General features: G+C 36.9%; 1 protein-coding gene across 14 annotated transcripts in view; it reads left to right on the forward strand.

The window, feature by feature from the left end:
* Positions 1 to 19,382, forward strand: part of TANC2 (tetratricopeptide repeat, ankyrin repeat and coiled-coil containing 2) — a 593,508-nt gene that overhangs the window by 458,052 nt on the left and 116,074 nt on the right. For all 14 annotated transcript variants that reach the window (XM_071210733.1, XM_071210734.1, XM_071210737.1 and 11 more), the window contains one exon: positions 15,644 to 15,925. In XM_071210733.1, coding sequence (XP_071066834.1) covers positions 15,644 to 15,925 — 282 coding nt within the window. The remainder of the gene's footprint in view (positions 1 to 15,643; positions 15,926 to 19,382) is intronic.

The raw sequence follows: 19,382 nt of genomic DNA on the forward strand, positions 1-19,382 counted from the left end.
ACAGTCAAAGGGTATCACCCAAGAGGAATAGATTAGCTTATAAACATAATCTTTCTCTTTGGGATTCATAAAGTAATATCAAAGTACCACAGGTGGTATATGGAAATCCTGTATTTTATGCATGATTGTTCTGTAAACCCACAGGAAGAAAAAAAGGCCTTTAGTCACATTAGCCAAAATAATTTCAGCAGAATAATGTGGATGGAATCCAGACTGGAATGAGATATTGTTGTAGAAATTGAAGATGACAAGCATGGCTCTTTCAAAAAGTTGGGCTGTGAAAGGAAGAAGGGAGATAAGGCATAAGCCTCAGAGGGAGGAAGGCCCAAAGAGAGCCATTATGCTCTCAGCATCCATTTCATTTTGTTTTGTTTTAAATATGTGTTTGTGGGAATGGGGGAAGGAGGGGAGCAGATGTGATTATGCTTGACCCAGCTGTCTTTTTTTGGCTTAATGATGTGGACAGTGATGGCAAATAACACAGATAATAGCTAGATACTGTTCTAAGACATGTATTAATCCTCACATTTAATCCTCACAAGTATCATTATCCCTTTTTTTAAAGAGCAAACTAAGATACAGAGATACAGAGTTAGAGAAATAACTACCCCCAAGGTTATGCAGTTGGTAAGTGACAAAGATAGCTTACAAACTGCTGCAGCCTGGCTCTGAGCCCACAGTCTTACCTACTCTGCTGTATGTTTCCCTGCTGGCCCAAATGTAATTCTGATTGATTAATTTTACAGAAGTTATCTGGAATGAACATTTCTCGGGCTATTATCTTTAGACTGTTTTTTTAGGACCTAGTTCGTATTGCTTTACATTCTTTAAAAAACTTCTTTCCTGGAGTAGAAGTGGCTGTCTACTGAAGCAAGAACAAACAGCAGACTGTAAAGAGACTTGACTCTTGTAAATGGAAGGAGTCTTTCTAGAAACTAAGTAGACAAATGGGCCCCTGCCTTGGTTTAAGAAATATAAGTTTGTTCTTTTGCCTTATGTTTGGTGCTAATTTAATATCAAGTTTTATCTGAAGCACATGTATTTTTTAATATTAACAAATCCCTTTTATTATACATATTAATAAAGCATAAATCCATCCAAAGTATACAATCAGTGGTATTCATTGTAATTACATACTGGTGCATTCATCCCTTCAGGCATTCTTACAGCACTTTTGTTATTCCAATACTAATAATAACAAAAAACAAACAAAACTTATCACCTCTCAGTCTCCCTGCCGTACATAGCTACTATTCTTTTTCCTTCTCTAGTATATTTGTATTTATGTTTTGTAAAAACAGTCTTTTATATGCAGTATCACCCAAATTTGTGTTTTAATGAGATTTTACTATCTTATATAGTCCCATGTTACTGTTTTTAGCTTTTTAGTAATATACATGACCTTAGACTTTCCCTTTCAACCACTGTCTTACCCATAAAATAGCATTCCTAGTTACAAAGAACATGATAGACTTTAACCATTTCTATTCATTTCCAAAGATTTTCAAGCAACCCTTTTAACAATTCTGCACAGATTAACCCTCAGCTTTCTATTCCCTACCTCCTTCTATTTTCTAATTATTAATTCCACAATATATTTAGTTCATAATAGCACAATCATACAGTATTTGTCCTTTTGTATCTGGCTTGCTTCACTTAACATAATATTCTCCAGGTCCATCCATGTTGTCATATGGTTCAGAACTTCCTTTCTTCTTATCACTGTATAATATTCCATCATATGTATACACCACAATTTGTTTATCCATTCATCAGTTGATGGATACCTGGGTTGTTTCCAACTTTTGTCAGTCGTGAATATTGCCACTATGAACATCGGTGTGAAGCTTTTGTATTTTTTGTCTATTCTTTGTAGAGAAAATAGCATGCATGGCATGAACCTTAAAAATGTGCCTGAAATTATCTTTTGCTCTGAGAAACAAAGGTGCTTCTGGGCTGGACTTTACAGTCATTATGGAAGAATATGAAGAAATACAGCTCTGCTTTTACCAGACCTTGGCTGTTACACATACCCTAATGCCAGTCTTGTGACTGACTTCTTTTTTTTTTTTTTAAGATTTATTTGTTTTATTTATTTCTCTCCCCTTCCCCCCTACCCCAGTTGTCTGTTCTCTGTGTCTATTTGCTATGTATTCGTCTTTGTCTGCTTCTGTTGTTGTCAGCAGCACGGGAATCTGTCTTTCTTTTTGTTGCGTCATCTTGCTGCATCAGCTCTCTGTGTGTGCGGCGCCATTCCTGGGCAGGCTGCACTTTCTTTCGCGCTGGGCGGCTCTCCTTACAGGGCACACTCCTTGCACATGGGGCTTCCCTACGTGGGGACACCCCTGCGTGGCACAGCACTCTTTGCACGCATCAGCACTGTGCATGGGCCAGCTCCACAGGTCAAGGAGGCCCGGGGTTTGAACCGCAGACCTCCCATGTGGTAGACGGACGCCCTAACCACTGGGCCAAGTCCACTTCCTTGACTTCTTTTTTTGTTTGTTTGTTTAATTTATTGAAATATATCAATCATACATAAACAATAAGTATATGATAGTTGTGAACTTACAAAACAAACATATATAACATCAAACAAACATATATAACATCTCGCCCTACCACCAATATGTTTTAGTCTAAAACCAGTTAGAGCTCTTTTGTCCCCACTTTTCCTTCCCCTTTCCTTTTTACTGCAGCTATTTATATTTGCATTTGGACAGTCAGCTCTGTTATCTTTGATGAACTTTTATTTTTATTTTTTTTAATGTTTATTTTTTACCTTAAAGGTCAGTTTTCTCTATAAGCCTAGATATGTAATTATAATTATTGGTGGTCTCACAGAGTCTGTTTCCTAGAAAGAATTCATTTGTCTGCTGTAAGTCTCATTTGCATTGAAGAGATGTACAAAGGGATCTGGATCTGGGGTGGTTTTTAAATCCCTTACGGGGAGCCGTTGTTGTTTGGTGGTTGAGTGCCAGCTTCCCACATCCAAGATCCTAGGTTCAACCCCTAGCCCGGTATCTAAAAAAAAAAAAATCCCTTAAGGAAACTGTTTCCCAAAGCTTGTCTTATTTATATGTGGCCTATTGGAATGTTTTTTCCATTTTGTTTTGTATTTTTTTCCCCAACATTATATTAGGAAAATTTTCAGATATAAAAGAAGTTGAAAGAGTTTTATAATAAACACTCATATACCTACCACCTTGGTTTTATCTTTTTCTAATTTTAATATTTTACTATCTTATTTTATCACATATATATCCATCTATCCATCATCTGTATGCATCCCGAATTAAATTGCAGATATAACTATAGTTTATTAGAATGTTTTCAGAAGAGTGGAATGGTTATACTGCTCTGCTGTTGCCCTGGGATTGCTACTTATTTTTGCCCTGGGACAGATACCTTCTAAGTGCTAGAGGTAAGAAAGCCATATTCTGTTACTAAATGGTATGAATTTGGTCATTTTTCCCTTCTCTCAACTGTCATTGCAGTACTAACTTTTCACTGGGCTATTTCAATGGTTTTTGCCTTAGAAGTCCTCTTGGAAACTGGCTGATCTCCACAACAGAGAAACATTTATTTAGGAATGTGAACCCCATCAAGACAATCATTACCTCCATGCCCCACATGCAGGCTGACAGGTCTTTATTCTTCATATGCCCTAAATTTATATTTGGGTGCACAGGATGGATGGCTTGCTTTTATCATATTGATCTGACAAAAGCCCTAGGTTCTGAGGTACAGAACTGTTTCTGGGCTGGTCTCAGTGTCTGCAGTTGTTTTACCATATGGTACTGGGCTAATTTTGTCTGTGTTCTTCTCTTCAAGCTTTTGTGAATTGATTACATTTTTAGAAAATTTTTAAAATAGCTTTTAAAAATGTCAGATCTTTCTCAGACTAAAATATGATGAAGGATTACGTCAATATGAGAACAAGTTATTTTAATAGAATTTTCACTTAAGCATTAAGTTGAGTCCTTACTCATTCCATATTATAAATTGACATTAGTGTCAAGCTACCTTTGACACAAAATGCAAAGTAATCTCTGATGTGAAGAGGTAAGTCTGTTAGTTTTAAATCAGCTAAGATTCTCAGTAGCTCGTCTCTTTCTGGAAAGGTCATCTCTGGCTAAGCAGGGAAGGAAAGGCGAGGGAGAAAGAAGCTGGCCAAGTCAGTCAGATAAGCTTAATCAATTCTGGTATTCAGTGGAATGACTCATGTCACATTCAAATTTAATGATCATAACCTGTAGTGCAGATGCAACATATATAATAGAAAAAGACTGGTTAGCCGTAAGATAGAAGTTTTTGTTGTTATTGCCTTTTGTTTTTTAGGCGGTATTGGGAATTGAACTCGGGACCTTGTACATACAAGACAGGTGCTAACCATAGAGCCACACTCGCTCTGCAAGAGCAGTTTTGATTATGGTTTTGAAACTAGCTGTATGATCTTAGGTCTCTCTAAACCTAAGTGGCCTCATCTATAAAAATTCTGAAAGAATTATGGTGAAGGGAAGTGGTTCCCTCCTTGGGTTGGGAGAGCCCAAGCCTGAGGTAGACCTTGGCACCTTATTCTTTGAATACCCTGAAGCATGAAATCTAGCTCAGGCCAAATAACCATCTGTTTCTTCCTCCCTTCATACTCACAGGATTCCTGAACTGCACAGCCAGAGCTTGGCACATTTTATGAGCAGTCGCTCCTCCACCAAGGGCACTCAGAAGACACACACACCCACAACAAAAACTCCCTAAGCAGTTAGAAATCTGCCTATACTATTGAGTGATGTCAGAGAAAGTGGTATAGTAGGCAGTTACAAGAATCAGTCCCTCTACTGAAGCAGCCAGTAAGCTGGGAAAAACTGACAAAAGTCAATATTTTCAGGACTTGGGAATCTTTTTTTTTTTTTTAAGATTTATTTTTTATTTATTTCTCTTCTCTCCCACCCCCCGTTGGCTGCTCTCTCTCATCATTCACTGAATGTTCTTCTGTGTCCACCTGTATTCTTGTCAGCGGCACCTGGAATCCGTGTCTTTTTTTGTTGCATTATCTTGCTGCATCAGCTCTCCATGTGTATGGCGCCATTCCTGGGCAGGCTGCACTTTTTTTGCACTGGGCAGCTCTCCTTATGTGGCGCACTCCTTGTGCGTGGGGCTACCCCACATGGGGGACACCCCTGCGTGGCACAGCACTCCTTGTGTGCATCAGCACTATGCGTGGACCAGCTTATCACACAGGTCAGGAGGACCTGGGTGTGAACCTTGGACCTCCCATGTGGTAGGCAGACACCCTATCCGTTGGGCCAAATCCGCTTCTCATCTAATTTTGAAAACTTACAACAACCAGGAGAGTGCTTAATGAAAAAAGAAACTGCTGAATTTTGGCATTGAAGGAAATCTATGTCAGGGCGCTGGCTCACCACTGAAAAAAAAAACAACAGATATTTCAGTAACCATGTGTGACAAGGAATATACTCCTTCCAAAACAGTTTTGAAAAGTCACTTAACAAATAGATGAGCATCATCTCTTGGCAAGTAACAACCAGTGGGAGGATCTAATTTCCAGAATTACCAAATAAAAATTTTTTTAAAAAGTTACAAAAAAGGAAAGTACAGCCCATTCATAGAAAAAGAAAAAAAAAGACAGGAACTGTGCCTGAGGAAGCCCAGGCATTGAACTCATGACACAAAATCTTTAAATAATTTCTCTTAAATATGTTCAAAGAGATAAAGGAAACCATGGAAAAAGAACTAAAGGAAACCAGGAGAATGATATATGAATATAAATAGTGAATATCAAAAAAGATAAAAATGGTAAAAAGGAATAAAATAGATTTCTAGAGATGAAAATTTTAATAGCTGAAATGAATAATTCATTGAAGGGGTTCAGCAGCATATTTGAGCAGACAAAAGGAAGAATCAACAAACTTCAAGAATGGGGAAAAATTCACCTGCGTCTAAAGGATATGTGGGACACCATCAAGTGTACCAACATATGCAAATGAGAATTCCAGAAGGAGATATGAGAGAAGGATAAAAGAGCAGATATATATTTGAAGAGATAATGACCAAACACTTTCCAAATTTGATGAAAAGTATGAATCGGCACATCAGTGACACTCAACAAACCCCAAATAGAGATAAACTCAGAGATTACATTGAGATATATCATAAACTGTCAGAAGCCAAGGACAAAGAGAGGAGCTTGAAAGCAGCAAGTGAAACAATTCACCACGTACAAGTCATCCTCAGTAAGATTAACAATTTATTTCTCATCAGAAACCATGGCAAAGGGAAGACAAGTTTAAAGTGCTGAAAGAAAAGAAACAAATCAAGAAATCAATGTCCAGTTAAAACTGTTTTTTAAAAATGAAAGAGAAATTAAGACATTTCCAGATGAATAAAATCTGAGGGAGTTTATCACTAATAGACCTACCCTACAGGAAATGCTAAAGGGAGCTCCTCGTGGCTGAATAGAAAGAACATGAGACAGTAACTTGAAGTCATACAAAGAAATAAACAATACCAGTAAAGGTAACTACATAAATAAATAAATAGATATTATTACTTTATTTTTGGTTGGTAACTCCTCTTTTTGTTTCCTATATGATTTAAAAGACAAATGCATAAAAAATTTTTATAAATCTGTATTAATTATACTCACAGTGTATACAGATGTAATTTGTGACAATATAAAGAAGTGGGGCGTGGAGCTGTATGGGAGCAGAGTTTTGTATACTATCGAAGCTAAGTTGATCTCGATGCAAACTAAATTGGTTTAAATTTATAAATTTAGGATGTTAATTGTAATCTCCACAGTAACCACTAAGTAAATAACTTTAAAAGTATATAGAAAGGGAAGCAAGGAGAAAATAAAAATGGTACACTAGAAAAGAAAAAAAATCAACTACAAATGAAGGGAATATTGGAGAATTTTAGGAGTAAAAACAGATATAAGACATACAGAAAACGAATAGGAAAATAGCAGAAAAGGCCTTCCTTATCATTAATCACTTTAAATGTAAATGGATTGAACTCACCAATTAAAAGACAGATATTAGTAGAATGGATAAAAGAAAACATGATCCAACTATATGCTATCTACAAAAGACTCACTTTAGATCCAAAGACACAAATAGGTGGAAAATAAAATGATAGAAAAGATATTCCTTGCAAATAGTAACTGTAGCAGTTTGACATTATTTTATGAATCCTCAAGGGAGAAAGATTGTGCTTTTAAATCTATTCCTGTGGGTGAGATACCCTTTGATTGCATTAAATTAATTTGAAGGGCCTTGATTAGATTACTTGATAAGATTGATTTAGGGCTTTTGATTGAACTACATCAGTGTGGCATGAGCCAGCTTGAGTCTCTGCCCTTTTGCTGAATCTGATGTCAAAGGAGATTCAGAGAGGCAGACAGACACAGAAAAAGAAAGTCACCATGTTTAATACTGCCCTGTGAGGACTAGAGGATCACTTAAGCACAAAGTCCCAAGAAGCTGGACCCACAGAGCAGCTCAAGAGAAGACAGTGAGGGAGCGGATGTGGCTCAAGCAGTTGAGCACCTGGAAGGTCCTGGGTGCACCCCTGGTGCCTCCTAAAAAAACAATAACAACAAACAAACTTAGGGGAGCTGATATGGCTCAGTGATTGAGCTCTGTCTTACCACGTACAAGGTTCTGGGCTCAACCCAGCCCCTGTACCTCAAAAAAAACTCATGAGCCTGGAGGGGAAGGATGAAACCTTGGCAGAGATCAGTGGCTATCTTGCTTTAACACATGCCAACTGACTTTGGTAAATAAGCACCTCTTATGGTGCCTCAGTTAGGAATTTTCATGGCCCAGAAATTGTAAGCTTTTACCCCCAAATAAATCCCCGTTGTAAAGCCAACCCATTTCTGGTACTTTGCATCAGCAGCCCTTTGGCAAACTAAACAGTAACCAAAAGAAAGTTGGCGTGACCATATAAATATCAAATAAAAATAGACTTTAAGTCAAAAATTGTTATGAGACGAAAGGACATTGCATATTGATAAATATTCAAGAGGATATAACAGTTATAAGCATATGCATATGAAGCAACAAAGCCCCAAAGTATATGAAGCAAAAATTTGCAGAATTTAAGAGAGAAATAAAGAATTCTACAGTAATAATTTCAGACTTCAGTACCCTACTTTTAATAATGGATAGAAAACTAGACAAAAGGAAACGGAGAATTTGGACGCTCTCTAAACCAGCTAGACCTAACAGAGGTATGTGGTAAACTCCGAACAGCAGCAGAATACACATTCTTCTCAAGTGCCTATGGAAGATTATCCACAATAGACCATATGTTAGACCACAAAACAAGTCTTAAATTTAAAAGAATGAAATTGTACAAAGTATCTTCTCTGATCAAAGTGGAATGACTCTAGAAACCAGTAATAGAAGGAAAACCGGAAAACTCACAAATATGTGGAAATTAAACAAGACACCTATATTAGTCAGCTAAAGGGGCTCTGATACAAAATACCAGAAATCCATTGGTTTTTATAAAGGATATTTATTTGGGGTAGAAGTTTACAGTCACAAGGCCATGAAGAGTAAATTTCTTACCAAAGTCTGTAGTCACATGTTGGAGTAAGATTGCTGCTGTTCTCTGCAAGGGTTCAGCCTTCCTCTTCAGGCTCCAAGGTCCCAGGTCTTCTGGTCTCAGCTATAGGCAGTATAAGGCTCTCCTCAGGGCTTGATTCTTTCCAGGCTAAACTGCTTTGTTCTCTCCACAAGGTCAGCTGTAGACTATCAGGCTTTCTCTCTTCCTGGGCTTCTACCATGTCTGTGGAGCCATCTTTATTCCTCTGTGTTCTTCTCCTGTGTATTTACTTCCCAGGGCTCCAGCATCAAAACTCAAACTTTCTCCTCTGCCATGTAGTTTTCTCTGTGGGGATTCAATGTCCTACCAACGTGGCTGAATCAAAGCCTTAATTGTAATTTAACCAAGTAAAAGTGAAACCTCTGTATCTAACACAATCTAATACGCCCAGGGGAACAAGCCAGTTTACAAATATAATCCAATATCTATTTTTTGGAGTTCATAAATAATATCAAACTGTTACAATACCCTTAACCAACCAATTGGTCATAGAAGAAATCAAAAGGGAAATTGGAAAATACCTTGAGAATTAAAATGAAAACATGACATACCAAAACTTTATGGGATACAATGAAAGCGGTACTCAGAGGGAAATTTATAACAATAAACACCTATGTTAAAAAAGAAGAAAAATCTCAACCAATAACCAACCTTTCTTTACACTTTAAGGATCTAGAAAAAGAAGAGCAACTAAATCCAAAGCTAGAAGAATGGAGATAAAAATTAGAGAGGTGATAAATAAAGTAGAGAATAGAAAACATGTAGATTCAATGAAACCTAAAGTTGATTCTTTGAGATCAACAAAACTGGCAAACCTTTCGCCAGACTGACCACAAGAAAAAGGGAGAAGATATAAATAATTTCAGAAATGAAAGTGGGAACATTACTACCAACCTTAAAAGAAACAAAAAGGGCTATTAAGACTATACTATGAACCCTTGTATGCCAACAAATTAGATAATTTAGTTGAAATGGGTAAATTCCTAAAAACACACAAATTACAAAAATCAACTCAGGAAGAAATAGAAAATCTGAACAGTCCTATAACAAATAAAGATTGATTAATTATTCAAAAACCTCCCAACAAAGAAAAGTCCAGGACCATGGCTTCATAGGTACATTTTACCAATTATTCATAGATGAAATCAACACCAATCCTCTTCAAACTCTTCCAAAAGTAGAAAAGAAAAAGGGAATGCTTCCTAACTCATTCTTTGAGGCCAGCATTTTATATTAAAGTCAAGCAAAGGCACCACAAGAAAACTTTAGATCTCTATCCCTTATGAATATAGATGCAAAAAAATCAGCAAAATACTAGGAAGCCAAATCCAACGGCATGTGAAAGGGATAACACTATGACCAAGGGAGATTTAACCATGAAAGGATGGTTTAAGATAAGAAAATCAATCAATATAATATACCACATTAATATAAGGAAGGGAAAAAAACACACAGTCATCTCAATGGACACAGAAAACATATTTGACAAAATGCAACACATTTCACAATTAAAAAACAAAACAAAACTCTGAAAACCAGGTTTAGAAGAGAACTTTCTTACATGATAAAGGGCATTTATGAAAAACCCATAACTGACATTATATTCAATGTGAAAAACTGAAAGTTTTCCCCCTAAGATTAGGAACAAGACAAGGATGCCCATTTTCACCACTGGTATTAAACATTATACTGGAAGTTCTAGACAGAGCAATTAGGCAAGAAAAAGGTAATATCCACATTGGAAAAGAAGTAGTAAAACCATCTCTATTCACAGATGATGTACTCCTATATATAGAAAATCCCAAAGAATCCACAAAAAAAGATATATATGTGTACTGGAGCTAATACACATATTCAGCAAAGTTGCAAAATCAACACACAAAATGAGTTGTGTTTCTATATACCAACAATGAACAAACCATAGAGGAAGTTAATAATTCCATTTATGATAGCATCCAAAAGAGTTAAATACCTAGGAATAAATTTAATCAAGGAGGTGAAAGACTTGTACATAGAAAACTACAAAATATTACTGAGAGAAATTAAAGAAGACCAAAAAAAAAAGTGAAAAGACATCCTATGTTCATGGCTTGGAAGACTTAATGTACTTGTTAATACTACCTAAAGAGATCTATTCAATGCAATTCTATAAAATCCAAACAGCCTTTTTTACATAAATGGAAAAACTAATCTAATTCATATGGAATTTCAGAGGACCTCCAAATAGCCAAAAAAAATAATGAAAAAGAGAAACAAACTTGGAGGATTCATACTTCCCAATTTGAATACTTACTTCAAAGCTAAAGTAATCAAACCAATGTTATACTGGCATAAGGCTAGACATATAGACCAATGGAATAGAATTGAGAGACAAATAAAGAAACCCAAATATGTATGGCCAATTGATTTTCAACAAGGATACTAAGACCATTCAGTTGGGAAAGAGCAACAAAATAACCAAGAAGCACAAGTTTTGTTGAAGATGTGGAAAAATTAGAATCCTTATATATATTGCTGGTGGGGATATAAAATGGTGCAGCCACTGTGGAAAACAGTTTGGCAAGTTCTCACGAAGTTAAGTAAGAATTACCATATGACCCAGCAATCTACTTCAGGGTATACACCCAAACAAATTAAAAACAAATACTTTCACATGAATGTTCATAGCAACACTATTAACAATAGCCAAAAGATAGAAACAATCCAAATGCCCACAAGTGGTGAATGGATATTTAAATAGTGGTATAGTCATATAATGGAATATTATTTAGCCATAAAGAGGAATGAAGTGTAGATCTATGTTACAGTGTGATGGACCTTGAAAACATTATACTGAGATAAGCCAAACTCAAAAGGTCACATTTTATATGATTCCATTTATATGAAATATCCAGAACAAGCAAATCTGTAGAGATAGAAAGCAGATTGGTGATTGCCAGAGGCTGTAGTATTAGAAGGGGCCTGGGGAAGGACACTTATTGGGTAGAGGATTCTTTTTTTAATGAAGTTTTTTTTAAGTATATCATTCATATATGATATAGACAATAAGTATATAGTAAAAGTTGTGAAGTTACAAAACCAACATGCATATCATCATACAGAGCTCCCATATATTACCCACCACCAACACCTTGCATTGTTGCAAAACATTTATTATAAACTATACAAGAACATCGTCAAAATATTACTAACTATAGCCCATATCTTGTATTGGTGTATTTTCCCCCAACTCACCCGATTATTAACACCCTGTATTAGTATTATATATTTGTTATAGTTCATGAAAGAATGTTTTCATATTTGTTCTGTTAAACCACAGTCCATCTTCCACCACTTAATTCCTTGTGTTATCCAGTCCCGTACTTTTTACAATCCGTTCCAAGTGTATTCTCAGTGGCTCTCGTCCCCTGGTTGTGGATGAGAATTGATTCTAAAAATACCAGTTTTAGAATATTTTCATTATTCCAAAAGGAAAAATCATATCCCCTGTATTAGTCAGCCAAAGGGGTGCTGATGCAAAATATCAGAAATCTGTTGCTTTTCTAAAGGGGATTTATTTGAGGTAGTAGCTTACAGTTACCAGACCATAAAGCATAAATTACTTCCCTAACCAAAGTCTGTTGCCACGTGTTGGAGCAAGATGGCTGCCAACGTCTACAAGGGTCCAGCCTTGCTCTTCTCTCCTCTAGGGCTCTGTGGTCCCAGCTTCTTCCAATATCAGCTGTAGACTGGGATAAGTCTAGTCTCTTTCCCAGGGCTCACTCATCTGCTGGCTCAGTTGCAGCAGTAGGCTATTAGGCTCATCTCTCTTCCCAGGGCCTCTGCTGGGAGCCATCTCTAGTTCTCTGTGTTCTTCTGTGTGTTTACTTCCTGGGGCTCCAGCTCAAAACTCCCACCTCCTTCTCTGCTGTGTGGTTTTTCTGATACGACCCAATCAAAGCCTTAATCATTATTTAATCAAGTAAAAGTAAAACTTCTAAATTCAATGTAATCTAATATGCCCAAAGAAACAGACCAGTTTACAAAACATAATCCAGTATCTGTTTTTGGAATTCATAATCAATACCAAACTGCTACACTCCTTATACTCCCTATTGTTGTACCTTAGAATTGATATAATATCTTCTCTTCCATTACTACAAAAATATTACTCTTACCTATCATCCATAACTTATATAGGATGCAGTTTTCCTGTGTATCACCATCTTCTTAACACTTTGTAAAAGAATGTTCTTATATTTATACTATTAACCACAATTCTCATCCATCACCAAAATCACTATATTATACAGCTAGTTTATCCTCTAGCTTCCTTTAATATGGTATTTATGTCCCTAGATGACCCCTTTCAGCCACAATCACATTTGTAAATAAGCAATGTTAATTGTACTCTTTTATAATGTGTTACCATCAACTCTATTCATTTCCACACTTCTTCAGTAAACCTTATTAAATATTCTACAATCATAAAACATCAGCTTCTATTCTCAACCCACATTCTATCTCCTATTAACCTATACTCTAGAGTTTACCTGCTTGAGTTTACTCATTATATTTAGTTCATATTAGTGAGACCATACAATATTTGTCCTTTTGTGTCTGGCTTACTTCACTCAAGGTTCATCCATGTTATAAAAGGCACTTCAATTTTATTTCTTCTTACAACTGAATAGTATTCCACTGTATGTATATACCACATTTGTTTATCCATTCATTGGTTGGTGGACACTTGGGCTGGTTCCATATTTTAGCAATTGTGAATAATGCTGCTATGAACATTGGTGTGAAAATGTCAGTTTGCATCCTTGCTTTCAGTTCTTCTGAATATATTCCTGGTAACATGATTGCTGAATCATACGGCAATTCTATTCAGCTTCTTGAGGTACTGCCAAACTATCTTCCTCAGAGGCTGTACCATTCTACATTCCAACCAACAGTGAAAGAGTGTTTGTTTCACCATATCCTTTCCAGTCCTTGTAATTTTGTTTGTTTTTTCAAATAATGGCCATTGTACAAGGTGTAAAACGGTATCTCACACCTTTTAAAAAGCAGATTGGTGATTGCCAGAGGCTGTGGTAGTAAGGGAACAGGTAGGGACTGCTTATTGGGTAGAGGATTTTCTTTTGGTATGATAAAAATGTTTTGGTGATTGCACAAAGTTATCTCTGTTAAATGCCACTGAAATGTTCATTTCAAAATGGCTAATTTTATGTTATGTGAATTTTACCTCAATATTTTTTAAAAAAAAGATTTTTGTGAATATATGTATATAAAAACATGCACTATTCCTAACACAGATAATATTTAATAATATGTTTTCCCTTCTTTCCTTTTACTCTTTCTCACCTAGTCTTTGGTTAAAACTGTGCAGGACATTATCCTTACCCTCAAAGAGCTTGTGATCTGTTGGAAAAACAAGGCTAAAAATGTTAATAAACAGTATAAGTCAACATATAATTAGGCACTATACACCATACAGTGTAAACGTAGTTCTTGAGTATAGAGAAGAGAAAAATAAATAAGGTCTGGATTAATTAGGGAAGATATTTTGGGGAAAACAAAAATTAAGCTGGGCCACAACATATGGGCAGGGTTTAAATAGAAGAAAAGGGCATTTCAGGTAAGAGTGACAACTCTGCACTAAGGCACAGGAGTGAAGCAGTTTGTCAAGTCACTCTGAGGCGACTGCCTTATCCACCTCAGTGGTACTCATTGGTGAGTTATAAGAAATAGAGATGATTAGGAGTTCAGTTATATTACAGAGAGCTTTCAAAATCTGGTGAGGAGCTTAGATTTGATATGTCAGAAAATGGATCACTAAAGATTTTAGAAGGAAAATGATGTGATGCAAATCGTAGTAATAAAGAACTGATCTGGTGAATGTGTATAAAATGGAATGGCTTAGGCAGAAAGTGACTTTAAGGAAGCCAAATAGGAAGCCAGAGCAGTAACAGAGGAAGCCTGAGCTAGATATGAACAATGGGAGTGAAGAGAGGGGACTGATGTGAGAGATCTTTCAAAACAAAAATCCACAAGACTTGGAAACATTAGAATTGCTAGGGCAAGTTTAGTTCTTAGTTAAATATCAGGAACTTTTCATTTCGATTATAATCTTTGACATTTATGTGAGCTCTGATGTAATAACAAAATACTTCCTTCACTCTTCTGCTCTCCTAATACATGGAAGTTCTTTTTAACAAAACTCTCTGATTCCCTTCTTTGCTGTTCATTCATTTGACAAATATTAATTGAACCTTTACTATGTACCCAGGACTACATGCTGGGGATACAAAATATTAACTGCACTCACATTAGCCAGAGATAAATACTATTAACATATATTCTTTGTTTGTTTCTGAATACATCTCCTTCACTAGTTCCTTTTTATCGTAATCATCAGCGATCCCTTGGACAGTGGTAAGGGTCTTCCTGCCGTTTCTCTGTTGAATTCTTATATGGATATAATCCTCAGTCCCAGCAGGAAGCAGGTCATCACCCTTAGTTGCATCAGCAAAGGGGTGGAAAGAGTGGAGGTTCTGGAGGTTCTGGATAGCGGACATAGGATACAATTCCTTTTCCTTGGTAGAAACGGCCTGCGGAAGGTGGCGGAAGGCGGGCAGGGGGGACGGAGCGTCGGGAAGTGAGGGGGCTCGAGGGGGAGGCTGCTGAATCCTCAGCGGCAGCTCAGTGACTGGGAGCATATATTCTTTCTTAGTTTTTCCTATGCCGTACATACTTATTTTCAAAACAAGTTTTGAACAAGTTATTGATTCATTCCTAATTTTTCTATAGTGCATACATACTACTTGTCTGAAATAGTAAAGCTAAAATAGAGAAAACAGTTTGGTAATTCATCAGAAGGTAGACATAGACTTACTATATTTCTAAATGAGCCGAGATTACCATCACATATAACTGTAAGTCTCCTAAACCACAACTGTTTTTTCTTTATTTCTCTTCTTGTTGACAGTTTGACCTAAGTTTTGTGTACTCTTATTGTTCCTTTCAGTTCGCTTTGCACCATATAGGCCTCCAGATATCTCCCTGAAGCCTCTGCTCTTTGAAGTGCCCAGCATCACTACAGAGTCAGTATTTGTTGGCCGGGATTGGGTTTTCCATGAAATAGATGCTCAACTGCAAAGTTCAAATGCCAGTGTGAACCAAGGAGTAGTGATTGTGGGAAACATTGGGTTTGGCAAAACTGCCATCATCTCCAGATTGGTGGCCCTCAGCTGCCATGGTACACGGATGAGACAGATCGCCTCAGACAGTCCACATGCCTCCCCTAAACGTACGTATTCCTTTTTAAAGAAGTTCTACTTCATTGCTTTGAATTTTTGATATATTTATATTAGATGACGTATTTTATTTTCTGATCTGTAAAATGTAACTTTCATGTAGGGACCATTAATTCAGAGTTGGAGGTAAAGATAAAATATTCTGTTTATATTTAACTCACTTATCCAGCATTCACCTAAGTATAACTGAAAAACCTCTCTCGGGTAATGAATTTATGACTCTTTCCTCCTGGCTGTATAGTTAATCTGTCCTTTGGATAACAATTACAATTGCCTGTGAAGCCATTTGCCTCCATCACTGTCAGCTTTTGCTCAGTCTTTGCAGTGTTCCTTCTTGTTAACATGCCAACACAATCTTTGTGGCCTTCCTTTCCTTGCTGTTGACATCAGTGTTGCACTACTTGGGCTTGAGCTTCATTGTGTCCTTAAAGGGGTTCTCCTGCTTCCTTTCAAAAAGGTGCTGAGCTCTCATATGTATTATTGCTTGTTTTGTCACAAGCAGGGCACAGCTAAATGATCACCACCAGGCATCTTGTTTGTTTATTTTTAAAACACTCATATATCACTTCCTATGTGCAGGTATTCTCTAAATGCTGTACAAATAATAATTCTTCAAATCCTCATAACAGTTCAATGAAATAGTTCCTGTTATCTTAATTTCATAGGTAAAGAATCTGAGGTTCAGAGAGCCTCCCAGATCTGTGAAAAATGGTGAAAGTAAACTTCAGGCCCAAGTGGTCTGGTTTCAGAGGCCATTCTCTTACTTGTTTTGTTATGCTCCCTCTCCTTGTTGGTAGAACTCCTTTGAGTAAAGGAGATAAAAGGAAATATTCCTCCTGTATATACTATACCATAGAACCGTCTACCTGGTTTCTATTAGTTTTAAGAGAACCAGTACAGAAACTACTGCTCTGTTAGCCCAAATCAGTAGTATTCTGTTCCACCACAAATTTTCAGACGGCAACCACAATGATTTGTTTGAGAAGATAGTAGTGGCAGAGTCTAGCATAGTGCTAAAAACTCACTAAATACTCTCCAAATGTCCTGTCTTCCATTAAAATTAATTAGCAGTTTCACATTGTTAAAGTAGACAGATTTTTTTCTGATAAACTTATGGATGTCTAACATGTGGAAGAAGAATCAGTGTCTAGGAAACCAAGAGTCCCTGTTTACCAGGGTACAGAAGAATTATTTAGTTTCAGAAATGAATCCCTTCTGAGGTTGATCAGCATAGTGTACTGAGAGTCAAGAGCCCAGGGTTAAGCCCCCAACATTCAGATTGGCAATACGTTGTAATTTTGAGAAATTTAGTTCTTGAGACCCTCAGTTTTGTCATATGTAAATTGAATAAGTTCAACTAGTTTATCTTTAAGGTTTGTTGGTGTGCTAAAATTCTGTGATTTTTAAGAACATTTCAGAAATGATTGGAATTAACTTTCCACACCTATTCCATTCTTCTCCTTTGAGTACTTAAATAGATATCACACCAAGCTATACTACTTATCTGAGTAGTCCAAGAAATTACCTGTTTGAGTGTGTCAGAAAGCAGCCAGATAGGTAATAGTCTCTGACTCCTCTGTATATCACCATTGTAGATACCAGAATGGTAGAATCATGCTTGACTGAGGATAAATCCCAAAGGCAAGAAGAGCTGCTTTCTCAGAAAGCAGAGTTACCTGGGGGTCCCCTAAGGGAGTCTGGCAGAGAGTTAATAAAAACCTATTTGCTCCCCAAAGCAAAGATTCTTTAAAAGTAGTTGGTCAAGTTGTTCTCTCATGTTCATTTTAATTTATCTACTGAGACCCTCCAAAAATATTCTCACATTCCCTATTCGTGAGATGCATACTGATCATTGAGACCACACATTTGGCCTGATAGTTAACTTTAAAAATTGGAAAGAAGTTAGGCGAGATAAGGTACATGGTTTAGTATTTATCAGAATTACACAAAACCAGTAGTTGCCTAGTACAAAACAATTTTTGTTGCAATTTGTTCATGTCCAAACTACATTTTACCTCTGCTAGCTAACAGCCATTGGTCCCTAGAGAAAGATCAAGAGTGTTTGATATAATGCAAACTACTTTGGGACATAAATCTGTTACTACATGAGCTGGCACTGGCAGCAGCAGAATATACTTCTTTAATGATGAGGAAATGATATCTGTATATAGAATGATATCTGTATATAGAGGGTTAATTTTTTACAGTTTAATTTCTGTTAAGCCCAGGTAGGTTTATTTTGGAATCCCAATGACTTTCCAAAATAAACCTCCTTGATGCTGATAATGTAATAATAGAAATAAATGGAAAATGATTGGCTCTCCCAACTTCCAGCTTTGCATCATCTGTTGTTCTGTCTTCTGCCCTTGCCTCCTCCACACAGAACAGTACTGCTGTGCAAGATATGAGCAGTTTAGCCTGCAGTACTGCATTGCCTGGCTCTCTTCTTTCCCCACAGACACTCAGCCCCCAGCCCGCCTCCTCCTTGTCATTTCCCTGGGCAGGTACAGAAAAGCTGTCAAGGCAAGCACTAGCCTGTCATCCTGCTTTCCACCTACACCCCTTCCCACACCATCAGTCTACATCACCACCACCTCTCTCTCTGTCCCCCTCTCTCTCTGTCACACACACACACACATATGCATACGCACACACAAAGAACAAAACTATTTTGTGAAAATAGACCTGTTGTGTAAATTCAGACATTATCACATTAACTACAAGTGAACGCAGTAGAGGAGTCTATACTTTCCTATCCATCAGAGTCTCGTGCAGTTATTATTTGAATTTGACATTTGCCAAAGCTGCCAAAGTCTCCAAAAAGCCACTAAGTAAGTAACCCCTACCCTCCCTCTACTCTGCTCATTTCAAAATTCTGTTTTGCCAGGTTTTTCTTTATACATTAACTGCTGCCTACCTATTAAACTTTTATTTATTTCTACCATTCTCTGAATACCAAACAGAAAGTAAGATAGAAATGAGGGCATCTCCAAAAGGTAATAGCTCCAAGATACAAGGTATTTGGACAATAAATACCCACAAAATTAAATGACCGAAAAAGGAAAATGGATTGATGGGGGCCGGGGGTGAGGCAGCAGAAATTATCAAGTGACAGCCAATTACTGAACTTTACCTCAGCACAAAATGTCACATATTTATTTAGCTTTTTTTTTCTCTACCATTTTTCTTAAGACCCCCTCCTTGCAGCCCCCTTGCTTGCAGTTAACTCAGCACTCTGTCCAGTGACCAGAAAATTTGCTCCACCAGTTGGATGGAAGAAGCCTGAATTCAGTCCTACTAGTAGGGAGTTAAATGAGGGCTGCTTTCCCCATATTCCTCCTTCCTTTAAATATCTATTGGCCATCAAATAACAACTTCAAATAACAGTCTATTTATTTGGTACCAATTTTTAAAGTTTGATCTGTGTTCATGAGTATAGTCTATAATTTC

The sequence above is a fragment of the Dasypus novemcinctus genome, chromosome 21 (genome assembly GCF_030445035.2).
Source record: "Dasypus novemcinctus isolate mDasNov1 chromosome 21, mDasNov1.1.hap2, whole genome shotgun sequence".
NCBI lineage: Eukaryota > Metazoa > Chordata > Mammalia > Cingulata > Dasypodidae > Dasypus > Dasypus novemcinctus.